Source organism: Urocampus carinirostris, chromosome 19, assembly GCF_059441175.1.
Source record: "Urocampus carinirostris isolate Australia breed hairy pipefish chromosome 19, RoL_Ucar_1.0, whole genome shotgun sequence".
Classification (NCBI taxonomy): domain Eukaryota; kingdom Metazoa; phylum Chordata; class Actinopteri; order Syngnathiformes; family Syngnathidae; genus Urocampus; species Urocampus carinirostris.
The window spans coordinates 18,913,438-18,934,443 of record NC_142367.1 but is presented as its reverse complement, the minus strand read 5'-3'; the positions used below and the strand labels follow the sequence as shown (position 1 = coordinate 18,934,443).

Sequence of the window (21,006 nt, the reverse complement as noted above, 5' to 3'; positions counted from 1 at the left end):
CTGTAGCATCAAACCGCTTGCTTCGTTTGCAACCAAAAAAAAAACGATACTGAGATAGAGGCTACCGCGGCGAACTCGTTTTACCTGATTGATTTGCCGTTTCATGATAGTCGGTGTATATTATTTTATGGTACCCATAATTGACAAATTTACGTTTTTCCGTACAGATTTTCTTGTACGTCGTACACGTCTTAAAATGCATAATAAACATACTTTGTATGGCAAAAACGTACAGGTTGATAAGTATGGAAATGAAACATTTTGTGTTCGAAACGATTTCTTCCAAATTAGCAAAAGATACCGTTAACTCTTAGATGAGCTTATTTTAACAGTAGGATTGAGTTATCACAAGTACAGCCGTTCAAAATGTCATATTACTTAGTCTCAGCCTCAATTTGTTAATCTTAAAAAATGCGTGTATCCAACGTGCAGGGTTGGGTTACTTTAACTGGATTACTTTCAATTACTTTTGGATTACTCCAATACCAAATATGCTAATAAAAGACAAAATAAACTAAATATGAATAAAATGATGACTCACAACACGTGGTAAGCTTTCTCTCCTGGCTTTGATCTCTCTGATCTCCGGCAAAACGAACATAAAATGCGACAGAAACAAAATGAAAATAAATCCAAACAGCTTGCCAACATCATTTTTGCCGTTCCATGTATTCCGTTACTCCCCAACCCTGCACAAAATTTAGTAATTGTATTCATATTTAGCTTCTTTTGTCTTTTATCAGCATATTTGGTATTGGAGTAATCCAAAAGTAATTGAAAGTAATCAAATTAAAGTAACCCTACCAACGTGATTGTCGCCTTCTAGCGACAGGAAACGGGCACGACAAGCTAGCTAGCAGCTACACGACTTTTCAAAATGCCGCCCTCTAGAGGCCGTAGCGAGGTATTGTCACAACAACGTCATACGTCTAGCTAGCAGCTAGCTAAACAAAAACAAGCAGGGTGAAGATGTGCGTCGGGACTAAAAGAGTGGGATTATTCTTCATAGCACTTCCAAGATGCAAAAGTCCTTCATCAAAGGCTAAGCTTTCGCTAAAAATATCTGCAAACGGAAGATAGAACCTCTTCGCTACGCACTTACTGATCGTCATTTTTGTTTATTTGAGTTATTCTCATTATGCTTGCATTCAAGTTACATGTTGCACGTTTGATACAAAGACATAAAAAGTTCAAATCCATTATCCCTATATCGTGCATTTGCTTTCAAAACAAGATCCATTTTTATTTATTCTGTCGTTGGACAAAACAAAGGGACGTTAGAATGAGATCTTTGTAAATAGTTTAAGGTATGGAAAGAGAGAAATTAGAGGATGCTCCTTGTTGCTCGAGCGGTTCTAGTCTTGATCCTGCCAGCAGATCCGGACCCAAAGGTCTCGGTTTCGGTCTCGGCAGCCTTCCTTCCCCGCTCGCCGCTCGAAGACTGACATCGCTCCGCAATCGGGATCTGACACTCGGAGGGTTCCCGAAGAAAAACAAGGTGATCTTTGCAAATAATACTTCAGCTCTGCTCATCATTAACTTTTTTTTTTTTTTTTTGCATGACTCGTTTTTTTTGTAATTGTAATTTTCCTGTTTTTATTTACCTCACTGTGTTAATTCTAGTGTGATGAATGAACAAGCACGCTTCTTATCAATTTATTTACTAGAAATTTAAAATGTACTGGAAAACAATGCTTGTATACGTGCTTATTAATGCATGGAAATTTATTTGGATTGTTTTCGTTTCTCCCAGAAAACCTTCGAGCCAAACGTCAACGTTGTAAGGAAAATCAAAGATGAGTAAGAGAACATCCTTCAAATCTCTGCTGGAACGCTGCGCGAACCACAATCAAACCAAAAATGCTCACTAGATGTGTACATATCACAAACATTTGACTTTGGACATCATATCCCAGAATTCTGTGCGGTAGAGCCGTTTTAATCTAAAAATGCACCATGTTATATTGCAAATGGTAAATTGTCTGCAATTATATAGCACTTATCAAGTCAATGAAGACCTTCCAAAGCACTTTACAATGTGCTTCACACACACACACACACACACACACACACACACACACACACACACACACACACACACACACACACACACACACACACACACACACACACACACACACACACACAATAGGGAGTCAGCCATGAAAGGCGCCTACCTGCTTATTGGGGGCATTAGGGAAGGGATGGGCGCCACCAGGCTGTACGTTCCAAAGACACATGATAAGAAAATGGTGCCACTACGACCCTAGTGGTTAAGGCAAGGGTGTCAAACTCATTTTAACTCGGGGGCCACACAATAACATTATCTCAGGAGTCGGACTAGTAGATTAGAGAGAGAGAAAAAGAGAGGGGGTGAAACAAAGAAATAGAGAAAAGAGAGAAAACATGAGATTGGGGAAAAGAAAGAGATAGAGAGGAGAGAAAAGAAAAGGGGATAAAAAGAGAAGGGAAAAGCAAGAAAGGGGGAGAGAGATAAAAGGAAAAAAAGGAAGAGAAACAAAGAAAGAGAGACAGAGAGTGAAGAAGAGAGAGACAGGGAGTGAGAGAAAAAGGGATGAAAAAAGAGAAAAATAAATACAAGTACAGCATTTGTAAGAGGCACCTGGCTCTGGCCACATCAAGTCACCATATTTCAACCTGCAGATGTTTTTTCTCTTACCGGGTCTGATCTGGCCCACAGGCCGCCTGTTTAACACCCCTGCCATGCGTATTGACACCCTCGTTGTTCCAGAATGAAGGAGGAGACCCGAGCGGCGCCTAAAAGAGAGCGGAAAGTAAAGGACAGCAGAAGACGGGAGCCTAGAAGCGGGAAGAAAGACAAGCCGCAGACCATCCAGTCTCACTCCATTTTTGAGCAGGGCCCCGCCCAAGCGCGGCCCAAAACAGGTCAACCACCTCTAGCTCCTGATGATGTACACCCCATGCTTGACACGCTCCGGCTTTTCCTCTTCCAGGTTGGTCCTCGACGCCACAAATGTGCGTCGTCCCCACCAAACGCGAACCTCTGAAAAAGGAGCCGCCGGACTCTGACGACGAAGACGAGCTGCTCCGAAGACTCCACAGGGATGATGTGAGTTGATGGAGCAAAAACGGGAAAAATGCACGTTTTTTTACTTCTGTCATGTGTGTCTCTAGTTTATATGTGACCCGGGTTTAAAGAACGACACCAAGCTGAACCCCATCCAGTTACCTTTGGGTCAGGCAAGCGCGACATGTGAGAAAAGCAAACCCAATGGCACACGACATGATACCGAGATGTGTTCCAACCCTACCGAATTTGTTTCCCTGAAAGTGAGCCAAGAGAAGCCTCCTCTTGCTTTCAGCGCCGCAAACGGAGAGCCGCCGTCGTTGGCTGAGACGCTACAAGCTCTTCGCCTTTCCGGCAAGGACGAACTTTTCTTCATGCAGTTGCCCGACTGCATGCCCATTCCAGCCCGTAAAGCCGATGCCCGTCCGCAACCGTCGTCGCAAAAAGCCGCCAAGGGGAAAAAAACACAGCAGGGAAAGTTACAAGTGAGTCCACACTGCTGGGTTTCAGACCGAATGGGGTGCATTAATGCAATAATACCTTGGTACTCGACCAAAATTCATTCGGGATCGGTTTTCAGAAACCCTGATGGTTCGAGTACCAAAACAATTTCTCCTATACAAAGCAATGGAATTTACTATTATACGTTCCTATGCATTCCAAAATACCTATAATAAGAATAAAATGTGTACCTAAGTAACCATCCCCAAAATATTAATAAAACGTTGATAAACAAACATTGTCCTGGGGGCCGGACTAGTAGATTAGGGAGAAAGAAAAAGTAAAATAAGTGAAAAAGAGGGAGAGAAAATGAAAGAGGGTGGGACAAAGAAAGAAAGGGAGAAAGAGAGAGAATGTAAAAAATAAAAGAGATGAAAAGAGAAATAGTGAGAGAGGGGGACAGAAAGAGAGAAATAAAGAAATCCAAAGGGAAATACAAGGAGAGAGGAGAGAAGGGTAGAAAGAGAGAAGGGTAAAGCAAGAGAGAGAAAGGGAAAAAAGGAAGAGAGAGCAAAAGAAGGTAAAAAGACACAGAGAAAGAGAGAGAGAGAGTGAGAGAAATAGGGAGGGAATGAAAAAGAATGAGAGAGAGAGAAATAAAGAAATACAAGTACAGCGTTTGTGAGAGGCACCTAGCTTTGGCAATACCAAGTGGACTCGGGGGGGCCAGACTAGTTTATTAGGGAGAAAGAAAAATAGAGAGAAGTAAAATAAGAGAAAGAGAGGGAGAGAAAATGAGAGAGGGTGGGACGAAGAAAGATAGAAAGGTAGAAAGAGAGAGAATGTATAAAGCAAAAGAGATAAAAAGAGAAATAGTGAGAGAGGGGAAAAGAAAGAGAAATATAGAAATCCAAAGAAAAGTAGAAAGAGAGACGGAGAGAAGGGGAGAAAGACAGAAGGGAAAGCAAAAGAGAGAAAGTCAAAAGGAAGAAAGGAAGAGAGAGCAAAAGAAGATAAAAAGACACTGAGAAAGAGACAGAGAGGAACAAAGAAAGAGCGATAGAGAGAGCGATAGAGAGACCGATTAAGAGTAAGCGAAAAGGGGAGGAAGAGAGCGAGAGAGACAGAGAAAGAAATACAAGTACAGAGAGAGGCACCTAGCTTTGGCAACATCAAGTGGACATATTGCGGATTAAATCCCTTAGCAAGCCTGATCCGGCCCGCGGGCCGCCTGTTTGACACCACTGGTATAGGTAATAAAGATGAAAGATTCAAATATAAAACAATTCAATGTCCACCAGTTTCGTATTTCGCAGTAATTTTCCTCGTCCACATTGTTGTCCCCACTGTTTCCTCATTTTCCTTTCACCTATCACAAAATATATATGGGACCCATTATTTTTGGCAAAAAGTGCAATAAAACACACTAAATCGCAATAAAATGAGATATGGTGATTTTCAAACACAATCGGGACGACGCCGGCTAAATAAACAGGAAGAAGAGATAGCATAGACATTCATTCATTTCGGCTTATGTGCGAGTATGTACGGAACTCCAAATTTTGGGATGAATACCGATTTGTTTCATTAGGAAATAACCAAATATTTTTTGGGGGAGAGAGACAACCACACCATATATTTAGACAAATCTCAGCAAACTGCAAAAAACGCTCTACAAAGTCCCATTTTTCAGCGCATTTGATTTCACTTTCCGGGGTTGGATGGTTTGAAAAAATGTATGAAATAAGAATAATGCCAGAGCCTGTGTACCATATCAACAAATACACCACTTTAAACTCGTCACCCTCCCGCAATCATTTAAGATCGTTTAGGCTCGTTTTGACCTTCATTTTTTTCATAAATAATGATTTCAAAACAAGGTGCAAGCAGAGTTCTTCTATAAAAATGTCACAAAATACTGCAAACGGGGATATTGATGCATTTATCTTCGAGTGGGCGGGCAGAAGTGAGCTGTATGCATAGCTACGCCCACACCTAACGCACACCCAATCAAATGGTTATGTGTGCTTTACTGGCGTCTCTTATTGTTTTTATCACGAAGTGTCTCAACAGTGTTGGAAATTAATTATCAAAATGTACCATTTACCAATATGTTTGAATTAGTTAACTGACTCCATTAACTAAACACCGCCTACATTCACCCAACAATTTATGCGCGCTCGTTTCTTGAGGGAAAAGATGAACAGAAAAGCAAACATTTCTACACGGGGGCAGATTTAATTTTCTTAACAATTTAACTAAGTGTACTCCTTCTAAAACGGCAGAATTAGCGACGTTGGTGTCTGTGTGAAGCCTTCTTCTGAAGTCCTTTAGCTTTCTCTTCTTAACCCACGTCTCCTGCAAGATGGCGTCTCGGCTCCTCCCATGGGCGTGCCAAGGAATTGTTTTGCGCCCACCGTTCTCACAACACAGCGCTTTGTTCTCAAAACAACGCCCTCCGTCCTCCGTCAGAGTCCTGTTATCAATAGAAGTGGACAAAATATTTTGCATTTGGAACATCCTGAACTGTCATTGAACTAAAGCCTACTCAGTGCAAATCCTTTGCATTAAATGTAATTTGTAGTCAATCGTATAAAATCCTTTGTAGTCAAATGTATAAAATCCTTCAACAGTAAACTTAAATTGTTGAATGAGCTTCCAGATAAAGGATTCCTTAGCTATATACAGGCAAAATAGGGTCTGTTGTTGCAGTACTGGGGGCAGCACGGCGGCGCAGTGGTTAGCGTGTGTGCGGCACAGTTCTGAGTTCGTGGGATCGAACCCCCTGTGTGGAGTTTGCATGTTCTTCCCGTGCTTGTGTGGGTTTCCACTCCGGTTTCCTCCCACATTCCAAAAACATGCATATCATGTTAATTGGCCGGTCCAAATTGTTCCTAGGTGCGAATGAGCGAACGGATTGTCTGTCCCTGTGTGCCCTGCGATTGGCTGGCAACCAGTTCAGGGTGTCCCCTGCCCACTGCCCAAAGATAGCTGGGATGGGCTCCAGCACCCCCGCGACCCTACTGAGGATAAGCGGCCCAGATAATGGATGGATGGATGGATGGATGGATGTTGCGGTACCCCAACTATAAACTGTATAAATTTAACTTGACTTCTAAGCCATGTGTACTCATGAAAATAGCCAGCGAGTCGCTTGGTATTGCACATGGGCTTCTTTTAATCATTTGTAAGAATTGCGAGCCATAGGTTCCCAACCCCTGGATTAGTTCGAGAATCGAGGTAGCACTGTATGGGAATCCTTGGCACTGTCTAGTGGCGATATGAGATGAGTCAGCGGACCAGCGTTTGACCTGAAGCATGTGAACGCCTGCATGGACCAGCTGGCAGAGATGGGAAGCTGCATCGTGGCCGTCATAGACTTTCTGGACTAGTTTACAGGCTGGGGGCGTCGCTGCTGTTTTGCAGTTTTCAGACAAATTTTCAACATGTTACCTAGTGTTTACTATGTTTGTGTACGTAATGCTAAATGTAATTCACCCTGGTTATCCTGGAAGGGGGATACCACCTGTGAGGTCCCTTCTCAAGGTTTCTCTTTTTCCTCACGCTGAGGTTTTGAGTTGTTCCTTGCCCGCATGTTGGTTTAAGATCAGGTAATTGTGTCATTGTAATCCTGTGCAGTCCTTTGAGACACTTGTGATTAAGGGCTATATAAATATTTGACTTGACTTGAACTTGCAAAATGCACCGAGAATAAACACATTTGCCTGTCTCCAGGAGTCTCCCCCATTGAAGCGCTCACACGAGTTGTCGGAATTCTCCGAAGGCTTTTTGGGAAAGCTCCAAATACGAAAGTCTGGAAAAGTGGAGATGAGGTTGGGCGAAGTAGTCATGGACATCTCTGGCGGAACTGCTTTGTCCTTTCTCCAGGTAAGTCAACGTGTAAAATACTAAGAACAGAGGTATGGACCTTGAAAAACTAAACGTACTTTTGTTTTGGTCAGCAACTTGTGTCCGTGAACGTGCGCGATGGCAAGACGGGCAACATGACGGTGTTGGGAAACGTCCAACATAAACTGGTGCTGTCACCCAATTTCCAAACGTTATTGGAAGCGCCACGGCAACAAGAACCCTGATCGCCAGCAGCTCGCATCGCCGACGGAATGACCAAAAAACGTCTTACATCGTGTATTTTACTGTTGTAGTTGTGTACTTTTTATGACTTTTATCGGTTTGTTTTTATTTTGTAACACAGGAAGTTGCACCTGAGTCCACACTGGCTAGTTTGTCCAAGTCAAGTCATGTTTATTTATATAGCCCTTAATCAAAAAGGAGTCTCAAAGGGCTGCACAAACCACAGATTATTGCAAACCACAGACTATTATAGAATAGAATAAACCTTTATTGTCATTGTTACAACATGGGATATATTGTGACAACGAAATTGGACGTGGCACTCCTGTTCCACATTTTACAGTAAGCATAAGGAAAACAGAGATAAAGGAACAAAGAAGATGTTTTAACTGTCTTTGTTGTAAATAGGCTTTGTTTCCTCCGGAGGGGGAGTGTATGAGGGGGTGAGGGACAGACAGAGATGGGCGGATCCAACTAAATGTTTGATCTTTCTGTACACACGGTCCAGTGTTTTTTCTAATTGCTCAGTCCACATGTTGAATGGATTTGGGAAGTACAGTCCTTAAACATGCCCGATTAAAGTCGCCGGCGACGATAAAAGCTCCGTCGGGGTGTGCAAGCTGCTATTTATTGATAGCAGCGGGCAGGAGATTCAGCGCTATGCTAACGTTAGCATCTGGTGGAACGTTAGCATCCGGTGGAACATAAACAGCAAGCACAATGACCACAGTTAGCTCTCTCGGTAGATAGAAGGGTCTACACGATACTTATGACACCATCCCCTGATCTAAAACCTACATGATGGCAAGGAAAATTTCAAAAACCTCAACATGAGGAAAATCGAAAGTCAAGCTAAAAACAAAAATCATATTTTTACCCCCAAAACTTGATTTTTCTCAAAATTCACAACGGTTTCCCAACTGGTGGGTTGGGGCCCAGGAGTGGTCCTGAGAAGAAAAAAATGGAGGGTCATTTACACTCCTTAACAGTAGCTGGCGATAATGCCCTGCGTGATCTATGTTTTTTAATGTACATACACAAAAAATCAGGCATGCAAGAGTATCAGACCCACTGGAATGCTCTCACATTGAGATCATTAGTGTCATTTAGCGATGAACTAAGACAATGAGCTGATTTGTAAGCACACACGGCACCTCGGCAATGTAAAGAATCGCAGCTAGCAAGTAGATGTGTGCTTTTTTAGGAGTTTTAATGTAGCTCTTCATTTTTGTATATGTACAAGACTGAAATTGCAAAATATTGTGCAATTTGGATTATTTTGGGGTGATTCCTTGACCTCACTCACTGGTTATGATGTGTTGTACTGTTAGTCATTTAAGTCGTTCTTTTGAGGTCAATTATTCGGTCCTTTAAACATTTTGAATACACTTCCTTCCTGTACTTTTAATAAAAAAAATTGTCATACACAATGATGCCGGAATTTTGTCTGCAAAACAATTCAACTCTTACAAACCATTCAAAGAATCACTATTGCTATACGGAACTTACAATTAGGACATTGAGGTCCACTGACGCCTATAGACTTCAAAACTAAATGTTTCATGTTCAGTGCCGTTCAAAATAATAGCAGTACAATGTGACTCATCAGAATAGGCCTGGTTATTAGTATATTTTGTATTTTAATATGCCACACAAGTTAGCAGTAGGTGCAGTAGATTCTCCCCCCCAAAAAAAGACTTAGAACTTTTAATAGGCACGCTCCGAAGGCGGTGAAATTGGGTGATGGGTTCCAAAGGGTGTGTAAAAAAGATAGCAGCAATATTCCCTCTAATTTTCCACAGGTCTAAGCGTTCACACAAAGTCGGGTAAGCAGCGCTTGAAACAACAGTGAGCAACCATAATCCCAAGTGTGGCAAGATAATTAATTATCAAACATGTCCAAAACTTGACATCAAGTTTACATTTTGAGTTTCCGGCAATGCAAAATTATTTTTCTCTTTAGAATGAATTGGCTCATGTACTATTGCAAAGGTTGTAAGGCCTACAAACGTCGTTTGTTCTTACAATTCTTTCACAAGATATCCATTTCTTTTTATTTCCCGATATATTTTGTCGCATAATATTAACATTTTTGGGGGCTTATTTAGTCGGTTGTAAGATACAGAACTGGACTTAATCACATTTTTTTGTGGAAGCACAATGTTGGCAACAAGATTCACTTGATATTTTTTCCGAGCTGTTACTTTTTTCTTTTTGTTCTCTATTTACTTTTTTCCTACATTTCGTTTTCTTTTTTTTCTGGCTTTTTTCTAAATTTTTCCTTCTTTTTTCTCTTCCTTTTGTTTCTTTTTATCTCAGCTTTTCACTATTTTTTTTGTTCTATTCCCCCCTTCCTTTAAGTCATTTTGTGCATAATTTTACATAATATTTGGTCATGTTGGGATTAAAAAAAGCAAAAACAACCCGAAGAGCCGTTTAGGACCCGAAAGAGCCGGTACCTTTTAGTGAGCCGAGCCGAAGACGCCGGTTCCTCGACAAACTCTACTAACTTTACTCAACTTCGTTCTCCTTCGACTCGACTTCAAAATACCGCATTTAGGACACAACGTCAGGGGAACCCTTGTATTTTTACATTCATGCACTGTAACTTTGACTTGAGTCGTTTCTTAATAAGTAATTTTGAGCCCTCATTTTTGTGCGCTGGCTAGATTTTTTTGTGCGCTGAGAATGTGCGAGCAGTGCGCAATTGCGCACGTGCGCAGCTTAGAGGGTACACTGGATAGCAGTGTGGCAACCAATCTCTAAGTTCATCAATTCTGGGGAAGAAAAACAACAAAAACATGTGTGGATCAAGTGGCGACGATTTCAGGATGATGAAACCAGCACAGGTTGAACATGCATGTAATGAAAATGGGTCATCCAAGACACTGCCCCAAAGACTGGTGCAAAAAATTGTTGGCTGTTCAGTCCCGCTAAGGGATTGAATCCGGAATATGTCCACTTGATGTTGCCAAAGCTAGGTGCCTCTCACAAACGCTGTACTTGTATTTCTTTCTCCGTCTGTATGTCTCTCTCTCTCTCTTCCTCCTCTTTTCTCTTACTCTCGATTGGTCTGAACAATGACCCCAAACACATCAGGTGACAAGCAAAGTCTTGATTCCAAACCAATAGAATTAATGTTATGGAATGGCCAATCCCCAGATCCTAATCCAATCAAGAACTTATAAAATACTGTTTGTGAAGCAAAACCAAGAAATGTACATGAATTGTGGAATGCTGGTAAGCAATCAGAGTGACATAACAACTGAAAGGTGCCACAAGTTGGTTGACTATGCCACACTGATGTGAAGCACTTATAAAAAACTTTGGTCATGCAAGTAAATATTAGGATTGCTAAATCCTATATTTTTGAGATAATAAAAAATAGTTTTGAGTTTGTACAGTCAACAGCAGACACTGCTATGTTTTTGAACACACCCCTTTGGACTATTTGCCCAATTGCACAGCCTTCTGAGCGTGCCTATTATGATTGCTTGGTCTTGTTTTCTGAGAATCTACTGCACCTAATGGTAACTTGTCTGACATGTAACAATAAAAAATACACTAAAAACCAAAGATATTCTGGTTAGCCACATTACACTGCTATTATTTTGAACAACACTAAGAGTGGCAGTGAATTGGACGATGTTGGAAGATATTCCCAGGGCATATTCTTCATTGATGTCCCTCACTACAGTAAACAGACCGCATGTAAGGCACAACAGACTTTGATCAGGTTAGAAATTAGAGTGATTTTTATGGATTTTCTTTTGTGAAAATACATGTTCCTGCTCGGAGCACTGCTAAAAAATAATGCAGGTTCACTAGTAATTCCAAGAGCCAAGAAGAAATCCAGTTTTGAGAGTCTTCACCATCCGGGCTGTGGAATACTCAGCTGTCGGCAACCTCGGTGGAAGTGTTCACATCTATGCTTAAAACAATTATATTTTATAGCAGTGGTTCTAAGCTTGTGGTCCAGGGGCCAATTGCGGCACCCAGGATGATAGTTTTGAGGCCCCCTCTATAGTACAAGTTCTTATTTCACCAACATAAGTGGCGATTTTCTGTGCAACCGGAAAAAAATACTAAAAAGTTACAAACTGTGGAGACTCAAAGTGACCATAAAGTATTTTTCTTTTGCCCAGTCTTTCACCGGGTTTTTGTTTTTTCAGTTATTTATAGCAGCAAGATGACAGACAATTGCGTCATCTCGCTCAAGGTGAGGCTCATGTTAGGATAATCTGAGTTCTCAACCTACGAATATTAAAAAAAAAAAAGTAAGATACTACTTTGATCTGTGCAGCCTTTTGAGATTAAGGGCTATACAAATAAACATGACTTGACTACAGAACTAAGTTAGCGTATACAGTAGTATGAGAAAAACAATTATAAGCACTTTTTTTCCATAACCATTTTATTACAAATGTTTTCAAATGAGCCAACTGTGTAACCTTCAAACGAGTTGATGGCAACGATGTAACTTCAGTCAAGTAGCAAATGTCGCATGGCTGTAACCCAAACAGGGGAAGGCACCAAAAGCGACATTGATAACAGATCCATTGTCTGCTGCCGATGATGGCTCATGATGTAAAACTGTTTCAATGAGCTGGCGGTGAGAAATTTGACATTTGTGCAGCCAGCATGGCAAGAACACGGATATTTTTACTCAAGTCTAGTAGTACGACACTCGGAACCCTAGCTGTGCTCAAGAGAGGGTGTTTATCTCTTTTTGACAGCTTTTGCAGGCACACTTTTGGTTTCGACAGTTTTGGTTTTGACAGTTTTTGCTTTGGCGGCGGCCGTCTTAGCCGTCGCCGTCTTTTTCACTTTAGCCTTTTTGGTTGGCGCGGCTTTTTTGGACTTAGCCTTTTTGGTTGGCCTTAACGTTTTCTTAGGTTTTGCTGGCCGCTTGCTTTTGAGCAGGTCTTGGCGTCCGATTTCAATCATGTTCTCTTCCCAGGACAGCATTTCGTTCTTGTAGCGAATTTTATCATCCTGAGCCAGCTGCGTGTAAACCTGCAATGATCAACAGACGCCTTCAAAAATTGGAGCACCCAAATTAGGAGTCTTTGATTTTAAGTAGTTGCTGATTCATAGTCTGATAAGTTTTTCAATGTAGCAGACACTCAATATAACGAGAGAATACATCATTGAATTTTGAACTTGCAAGACAAGGAGAGGCCTTTAAAAGAAACCATTACAATGCCAAATCCAGTGTAGAGCAAATAAGCCCAGCACAATATTGACTCCCACATTTTTTGTTTCAGGTAACTCAGAAGTTTGGAAAGGGGCATTCTCAAGTACCGAACATTACGCAAATTTCTCACTTGTTTGGCTTTCTAACAAGTTTAGCAAATTCAAACACCATCATCCGATCCTGGTGGTCTCATATCGAAGACCACGCCCAAAGAGGCATGATCTAGTCAAACGTCCCTGGTCCATATAAAAAGAGGAGCTGATCGATAGCTCATTCTCTTCTACTGCCTCGCATGACGGGCCAGCACTGCTGCCTAGAGTTCCGCACGTGGGCTACACGTTGAGACCAGATGGAGCACGAGACCAAATCTCTCCACAACAACGGCAAGAGGACGGTTTCAGATTCAACACCATGTTTTCTGGTTCTTGGGAACGAGCGTTGGCGCCTCCCCCTCCCTTTTTATCTCTATCATTAATCATCTGTGTTAATAAATTGTTCGTTCTATTTCAATCGGCCTGGTTGATTGAATCCATTTACTTGGGATTAGGATTTCATATCAGAACTTAAAGTAACAACGTGATTCAAATTTTTATCAGTGTAGAAAATTCTAGCATCCTTCAGAAATTAAAAAAAAAGATTTATGGTGGAGCACAAGCAACACCAAGGGGCAAATTCGTTTACTGATTGCAGTAAAGAATAATTTGTTTCAATCCGAACGATTTTCAAAATTAAAGCTAGAAAAATCCCCACACCTGAATGTTTAATATTGTGTGTTTTTTTTAGATTGCTCTGAAGAAAATAACTACAAAGATATTCTAATTCCCTGAGACAGACCTGAAGACATAAATATATACACAGTAACAAAAGAGAATTTATATTTACATATTAAGGGACAACTTATTAAGATCGGGTTGGAAACACCCGGAATGGACTCAAAGTTCTATTTTAGATCCCTTCTGTTGAAGCTTACCTGCTTCTGATGACTGAAAAGATTCCGCCAGTCCTTCTGCAGAGATACCATCTTGGCCTTGATGATGAAAAGAAAAACTTATTTATGATTGAATTGCAAAATTAGACCTATAAAAATAAGGACCTTCTGAAGGGATCATTACATCTTTTTTAGGGTATTTTTAGATTTATTTGTGAAGCAAAAATACTTGATTTAGTTTCAAAACACATGAAATTTTTTTTTCTATTTTCAATGCAGTCTAAAAATACAATTACTGCAAACTAATTGCTTAACCCAATAAGAAATGGAATGTAATATTTTAAACGATTTTTGGTGCTCTTCAAGTTATTTCCTATAAATTATCACAAGTTACGATTAGTAGTATTTTCCCCCAACCTTAGGTTGATCTCCCTTGGCATCCAAAAAGTTTTCAGACATGAAGATGTTAAAGGCGGATCGTGGACGTTTCGGCTTTCCCAAGCTGTTTGCTTCCTGAGTGATATCAAACAAGTTTATTAGAAGGGTAGTAAGGAATAACCATGATGGCGGATGTCCTCACCTTCTTTCTCAGAGCGGCCTTCCTCTTGGCCCTCCTCTGCCTCCTCTCCAGCACTTTCTGCTGCATCTGCTCCGGGCTCAACTGGGCTTTGTAGCGCTCAAATTCCACCATGAACTTGTCTTTCTCCAGCATGTACGCATCTTGAAAAGGCTTCATGTAACAGGTTTAAAGTTTTTTTACTCAGAACATTACAGTATGCAAGACTAAAATTTGTGTAAAATGAATGGCTGCATCATTATGTAAGAATCTGCCCATGGGTTTTGACTTACCTCTATTTTAAAGTTTCTAATTAGCTCCACAAATTAATATTTATTTTGTGACCATGTTTTGTAGTAATTAATGCATACAGTATATAATAATCCAACTTGTGTATGTGTCTCAAAGTATTATTAATTTCCCTCTCTCATTAAGGCATTTTGGGTCCTCTATTTTATTTAACAGCTTAAATAGTACCGTATTTTCCGCACTATAAGGCGCACCGTGTTATAAGGCGCACCTTCAATGAATGATATATTTTATAACCTTTTCCATACATAAGGCGCACCGCGCTATAAGCCGCTATAAGTGCATGCTGGTTTAAGATCAGGTAATTGTGCAATTTTGTAATTGTAATCCTGTGCAGTCCTTCGAGACATTTTGTGATTAAGGGTTATATAAATAAATGTGATTTGACTTGGCTACAGTAGAGGCTGTAGTCACGTTATGCAACCATTAGATGGTGCCGCGCTAAAGGGAATGTCAACAAAACAGTCAGATAGGTCAGTGAAACTTTATTAATAGATAACAAACAAGCTTTCCACAACTCCATTCACTCCCAAAATGAATAACAGACGTTTTATTATTTTCTCTGAGGTAAAGCATTTTCGTGACACATCTTTAACATCTTTGAACAACAGCAAGGCATAACATTTTACTTTTCGTCCATTTAGTCAACACACAAAAAACCGTCTGATACTGTTATGGTAAATTAAACGTTAGTGCAATCGCAATATAGTGACACTCGTAATGTGCAAAAACAACAAGTGCAAAACAATAACAATAAAGCAATAACATAATAAGTGTAAAATGTAAAACGTAAACAGCTCAGCCCCATGCTTCATCCACTTCCGCACCATCGATTCATTAATGTTAAACTCCGTGTTCTACTGCGTGACTGATCGCCTTGAGTTTAAACTCTGCGTTATAAGCGTGTCTCTTAATAGGAGCCATTTCAGGGTCTTTATACAAACGCACAAATAAAAGAGAATCGTTGTTTAATAGTTCCCAGTATGCACAGCGCACTTCTTCTACGCGAAAAATGGAGTCGGTGGCTGCTTCTCTTAGTTGCGAGACCTTGCAATTCAATATTGATCCATATATAAGGCGCACCGGATTATAAGGCGCATAGTCAGCTTTTTTTTTTTTTTAAATCAGATTTTATGTGCGCCTTATAGTGCGGAAAATATGGTAATTAAATATCGATCATGGATGCAAACATTTGTAATTATTACCAAAACTGTAGAAAACTGCAGTAAGCACTAAATGACAATTGCCAGTTTTTGTGGTTCTGCCTCAACATAACAATAGAAAGGAATTACCTGTTTCTGCTCTGGGCTCAACATTCTCCACTCGTGGGCAATTTTTCTGATGGCATCCACTTGTTTGAGATCTAAAGGAAACGACAAGATGATTAAAAAAAATGTGGCTACATTGTTAGAGGTCACCGAGGTCCACCTGACCTGGATTTTGCCTGAAAAGGAGCGGTTTCTGTTGCAAAACAAATCTGAAATATCCGTTGAGAGGCTTCTTGGGCGGGTCATTGGTTTGAGTGGACAAGAACCTCACTGGGTTCCGACATGCAACATGGACCACTCTGCAAAAACAAAGACGATAAATTATTTGTTATGATTGTTTATTTGCACTGACGATCATGTTTGGAGCTTTCTCAAACACTGAACTGTAATCCCTCGCCACTTCGCTGTTTTAGTGCATAGTGGGATGTAAAATATTCTGTGGGAACCGACAGAGTACATTTGTAGGACCAGGTAGCTCTTGTTTTGCTATAACTTTACCTCAAGCTGAAATGAACTGTCCTGGTTGGGCAGCACACAATTATCCCCCAATCCTATATTTCTGCACGTGTAGATCAGAAGAAGGCATTTTTGTCAAGAGTCATACCTTTCGGGCCCACCCAAAAAGAAACACATGGTTGCAGCCGCAATCGACAACTGCTGAGGCAGTGGGCCTTGTTTTAGGTTTGGACTTGAAGTTATATACTATTTTATCTTACGTAAAGTCAAATATACTTGTTCTAAAATCTGACTTCAGTATTTGAGGGCAAACCCAGAGAAGGGTGTCGTAGACCACCTTTGCTTTGGAATGTGTCTTTGGTTGCAGTCTGTGCAGAAAACGACTTATCACCTCGCCTGGGGTGTTGGGAGTATGTGCCTGGCACGTCCTATCACCCCCCCTCCCATTCTTCAATCATGGTCGGGAAATTTGCATCAACGACGGCGCGGACCAACCAGCCAGAGGCTTGGTCATGGGGTGTGAACATTTCATCGGCATGGGTGATAAGATGAGGAGACCCCAAAACCTTGTTGTCTTCTGCAAACGATTGTAATTTTGGCACGGTAGAATGATCCGATTTGTTCAACTCTTTGATTCGGCTAAATAAATTAATGGGTGGACTTTATTCGGAGCTTGGCTCAATAATTCCTCAGACTTTAAAACATGCTCCAACTGTAAGGGATTACACAAGACACGGGAAGTGTCTTCTGAGTCAGATTTCAGTATAAGAAATGTTAAAACCTTACAGACTGCTAAAGCATGTCATTGTGGACAGCTAAAATGAACTGCACTGTTTTGGCCATGCTCCATTATCTTCGGTTGACCATTGATGGAAGCAGCCGCCGAGAGAGCAAAATGTATCTGTTCTTTCAAGCGAAAACAGCAACGGTACGGCCTTCATCCATTATCCCCGGTCGGCTATTGCTGCAAGCAGGGGCTGGTGTTGAGCCCAAAGGGTGGACCACCTGCTTGATATGCATTGCGTGGGTTTCCTCCCACATTCCAAAAACATGCATTTCAGGTTAATTGGCCGGTTCAAATTGTCCCTAGGTGTGAATGAGCGAGCGAATTGTCTGTCCCTGTGTGCCCTGCAATTGCCTGGCAACCAGTTCAAGGATTCCCCTGCCCACTGCCCAAAGATAGCTGGGATGGGCTCCAGCACCCCCGTGACCCTACTGAGGATAAGCAGTACAGATAATGGATGGATGGTTGGAATGACTTCGAAAATATATTAAAACAAAACATCCATCTCCATCTTGTTAAAGTAAAAAAACAGAAAGAGTGTATTTATCAAGACGTCGAAAAGACGACTTTTGGGGGGTCATTTTGGACCACATTGGACGAGGTAAACACAAGGACGAATATTTATTGGACTGAATTTGTGCCACTTTGGACAAACGAAAACACAAACTAAATCGTCTATTTATACGCAAAATCATACCCAAAACACCTGCACACACTTAATAGTTGAAGTATTAAAAGACTTAGCCATACTTGAACTGCAGAAGTTAGCTACCTTGCAAGAGTGCTGCTGCAGCCGAAGACATTGAAGGCGGACTTGGCCACAAGGTTGACACTGGCCGTCACTAGACCAAAAGGAGCCATGGCCACTAGAAATAAAAAACGGGGAAAAAAAACAAGAAATAAAAGTGATTATCCTTTGCACTTGTAGGACAACTCGGGCGACCACCTTCAGCACTTGAGCACACACGCCAGTCGGCAGGCTGCAGCAAAAGGCGCCTTAGCTAGCCCGCGGTGCATTGTGGGTAGCAAACAAGGTAAATATCCGCTTCCATTTTGACCGCCATCAACTGGACCGGAGGTGGAACTAGATTCAGGTCATAGATAACATAGTTTTAAATATGTCTTAAAATTGGTATAAAACCCACCAATTTGTGTTTTTTAATACAAATTAATTCCTTAACGTTCCTGTGAAATTCGCACACAAAGTAAATTGAATGCTGTCCTTGAAACATCTGAAGAATATCGACTTTTTTGGTCTCGTTTGAAAGGTAAGACTCTATAGTCAGGGTTGGGTAGGGTTACTTTAACTGGATTACTTTCAATGACTTTTGGATTACTCCAATACCAAATATGCTAATAAAAGACAAAAGAAACTAAATATGAATAAAATGACTACATTATGTGCAGGTTTGGGGAGTAACAGAATACATGGAACGGCAAAAATGATGTTGGCAAGCTGTTTGGATTTATTTTCATTTTGTTTCTGTCGCATTTTATGTTACTTTTGCAGGAGATCAAGGAGCTCAAAGCCAGGAGAGAAAGCCTACCACGTGTTGTGAGTCATCATTTTATTCATATTTAATTTCTTTTGTCTTTTATTAGCATATTTGGTATTGGGGTAATCCAAAAGTAATTGAAAGTAATCACGTTAAAGTAACCCTACCCAACCCTGTCTATAGTAGTGTCCCATACTGAATTAATCACTGCAAGTGCTACTAATATTGACTGATCTGAGTTACAACACACAAAAATAGAAGGTTTTTATGCTCGCCTGATTTTTTTTTTTACAATAACTGCCTGTGGATGAGTGTAGCATGGGCATCTTAGCTGGAAAACTGGCGAGACAATACTAACAATAACAACAACAATAGTAATAATAATAATTTAAAAAAACATGATCAAAATTAAATAAAAGGTTAATAAAATTTGGGCAGAGGTTGTAGTAAAAGAAAAAAGGTTCGAGTCCCATCTGGGGTGGACCCTTTCATTGTAATGCAAAGTATTGTAAAAGCAATACTTCAAATATTTGAAATGATGGTCGACTGTTTCCATAGAAGGGTCATTCATAATCCTATGATTGATGTTTTGTTTATGATGTCTGGAGGTATCTCACTGATACAGCTGCTTTTCACCTCTGTCGCCTTCCTGGTTCCTTTAGTCAGTGAGGAGAAGATTTGTGATTTCACACAGAAAAACATTGTTTCACTGTCTGAATCTGCCCCAGTGGCCTAATGGATAAGGCACTGGCCTCCTAAGCCAGGGATTGTGGGTTCGAGTCCCATCTGGGGTGGACCCGTTCATTGTAATGCCAAGTATTATAAATGCAATACTTCAAATGATGGTCTACTGTTTCCATGGAAGGGTCATTCATAATCCTACGGATGACGTTTTGTTCATGATGTCTGGAAGTATCTCACTGATACAGCTGCTTTTCAACTCTGCCGCCTTCTTGGTTCCTTGAGTCAGTGAGGAGAATATTTGTGATTTCACACAGAAAAACATTGTTTCACTGTCTGAATCTGCCCCAGTGGCCTAATGGATAAGGCACTGGCCTCCTAAGCCAGGGATTGTGGGTTCGAGTCCCATCTGGGGTGGACCCGTTCATTGTAATGCCAAGTATTATAAATGCAATACTTCAAATGATGGTCTACTGTTTCCATGGAAGGGTCATTCGTAGAATACAATAGAATAGAATATACCTTTATTGTCATTGTTACAAAATGGGTTAACATATTGTGACAACGAAATTGGGCAATAATCATAATCCTACGAATGACGTTTTGTTCATGATGTCTGGAGGTATCTCACTGCTTTTCACCTCTGTCGCCTTCCTGGTTCCTTGAGTCAGTGAGGAGAAGATTTGTGATTTCACACAGAAAAACATTGTTTCACTGTCTCAATCTGCCCCAGTGGCCTAATGGATAAGGCACTGGCCTCCTAAGCCAGGGATTGTGGGTTCAAGTCCCATCTGGGGTGGGCCCGTTCATTGTAATGCCAAGTATTATAAATGCAATACTTCAAATTGATGGTCTACTGTTTCCATGGACGGGTCATTCATAGAATAGAATAGAATATACCTTTATTGTCCTTGTTACAAAATGGGTTAACATATTGTGACAACGAAATTGGGCAATAATCATAATCCTACGAATGACGTTTTGTTCATGATGTCTGGAGGTATCTCACTGATACAGCTGCTTTTCACCTCTGTCGCCTTCCTGGTTCCTTGAGTCAGTGAGGAGAAGATTTGTGATTTCACACAGAAAAACATTGTTTCACTGTCTGAATCTGCCCCAGTGGCCTAATGGATAAGGCACTGGCCTCCTAAGCCAGGGATTGTGGGTTCAAGTCCCATCTGGGGTGGACTCGTTCATTGTAATGGCAAGTATTATAAATGCAATACTTCAAATGATGGTCTCCTGTTTCCATGGAAGGGTCATTCATAGAATACAATAGAATAGAATATACCTTTATTGTCATTGTTACAAAATGGGTTAACATATTGTGACAACGAAATTGGGCAATAATCATAATCCTACGAATGACGTTTTGTTCATGATGTCTGGAGGTATCTCACTGCTTTTCACCTCTGTCGCCTTCCTGGTTCCTTGAGTCAGTGAGGAGAAGATTTGTGATTTCACACAGAAAAACATTGTTTCACTGTCTGAATCTGCCCCAGTGGCCTAATGGATAAGGCACTGGCCTCCTAAGCCAGGGATTGTGGGTTCAAGTCCCATCTGGGGTGGACCCGTTCATTGTAATGCCAAGTATTATAAATGCAATACTTCAAATGATGGTCTCCTGTTTCCATGGAAGGGTCATTCATAGAATACAATAGAATAGAATATACCTTTATTGTCATTGTTACAAAATGGGTTAACATATTGTGACAACGAAATTGGGCAATAATCATAATCCTACGAATG

At 40.8% G+C, this 21,006-nt stretch overlaps 2 protein-coding genes and 5 non-coding genes across 8 annotated transcripts; 6 read left to right on the top strand and 1 right to left on the bottom strand.

The window, feature by feature from the left end:
* Window positions 1-907: 907 nt before the first annotated feature.
* On the top strand, window positions 908-9,012 carry LOC148347592 (DNA-directed RNA polymerase III subunit RPC4). Of its 2 annotated transcripts, XM_088323279.1 has the most exons (8): window positions 908-1,498; window positions 1,754-1,800; window positions 2,753-2,907; window positions 2,976-3,091; window positions 3,157-3,235; window positions 3,314-3,534; window positions 7,226-7,378; window positions 7,453-9,012. In XM_088323279.1, exons 1-8 carry the CDS (start codon window positions 1,310-1,312, stop codon window positions 7,582-7,584), a joined length of 1,092 nt encoding a protein of 363 aa, XP_088179405.1. In that variant the 5' UTR covers window positions 908-1,309; the 3' UTR covers window positions 7,585-9,012. The 2 variants fall into 2 exon arrangements, with proteins under 2 accessions (XP_088179405.1, XP_088179404.1); XM_088323278.1 differs by having other exon boundaries at window positions 3,157-3,534.
* A 2,870-nt stretch (window positions 9,013-11,882) lies between these two features.
* On the bottom strand, window positions 11,883-18,111 carry tfam (transcription factor A, mitochondrial). The gene is made up of 7 exons (XM_088323280.1): window positions 17,853-18,111; window positions 16,006-16,139; window positions 15,865-15,935; window positions 14,288-14,437; window positions 14,125-14,220; window positions 13,750-13,806; window positions 11,883-12,598 (listed from the first exon to the last, which is right to left on the bottom strand). The coding sequence occupies exons 1-7, from the start codon at window positions 17,939-17,941 to the stop codon at window positions 12,302-12,304; spliced, it is 894 nt and encodes a 297-aa protein (XP_088179406.1). The 5' UTR covers window positions 17,942-18,111; the 3' UTR covers window positions 11,883-12,301.
* Window positions 18,112-19,297: 1,186 nt separating this feature from the next.
* On the top strand, window positions 19,298-19,370 carry trnar-ccu (transfer RNA arginine (anticodon CCU)). The gene has a single exon. It is a non-coding gene; the product is annotated as a tRNA-Arg (tRNA).
* A 231-nt stretch (window positions 19,371-19,601) lies between these two features.
* trnar-ccu (transfer RNA arginine (anticodon CCU)) lies at window positions 19,602-19,674 on the top strand. The gene has a single exon. It is a non-coding gene; the product is annotated as a tRNA-Arg (tRNA).
* A 309-nt stretch (window positions 19,675-19,983) lies between these two features.
* trnar-ccu (transfer RNA arginine (anticodon CCU)) lies at window positions 19,984-20,056 on the top strand. Its single transcript has one exon. It is a non-coding gene; the product is annotated as a tRNA-Arg (tRNA).
* A 314-nt stretch (window positions 20,057-20,370) lies between these two features.
* trnar-ccu (transfer RNA arginine (anticodon CCU)) lies at window positions 20,371-20,443 on the top strand. The gene has a single exon. It is a non-coding gene; the product is annotated as a tRNA-Arg (tRNA).
* Window positions 20,444-20,752: 309 nt separating this feature from the next.
* Window positions 20,753-20,825, top strand: trnar-ccu (transfer RNA arginine (anticodon CCU)). Its single transcript has one exon. It is a non-coding gene; the product is annotated as a tRNA-Arg (tRNA).
* Window positions 20,826-21,006: the final 181 nt, after the last annotated feature.

What these genes read in the sequence shown, in the direction of transcription:
- LOC148347592 (XM_088323278.1), top strand. Translation starts at nt 1,310, where the DNA reads ATGGAAAGAGAGAAATTAGAGGATGCTCCTTGTTGCTCGAGCGGTTCT. An exon ending in CCAAGCGCGGCCCAAAACAG is followed by an intron (nt 2,908 to 2,975) that starts GTCAACCACCTC and finishes TTCCTCTTCCAG; the next exon opens with GTTGGTCCTCGACGCCACAA. An exon ending in CTGCTTTGTCCTTTCTCCAG is followed by an intron (nt 7,379 to 7,452) that starts GTAAGTCAACGT and finishes TGTTTTGGTCAG; the next exon opens with CAACTTGTGTCCGTGAACGT.
- tfam (XM_088323280.1), bottom strand. Translation starts at nt 17,941, where the DNA reads ATGGCTCCTTTTGGTCTAGTGACGGCCAGTGTCAACCTTGTGGCCAAG. An exon ending in TGAGCCCAGAGCAGAAACAG is followed by an intron (nt 14,438 to 15,864) that starts GTAATTCCTTTC and finishes TGTTACATGAAG; the next exon opens with CCTTTTCAAGATGCGTACAT. An exon ending in CCAAGGGAGATCAACCTAAG is followed by an intron (nt 13,807 to 14,124) that starts GTTGGGGGAAAA and finishes TTCATCATCAAG; the next exon opens with GCCAAGATGGTATCTCTGCA.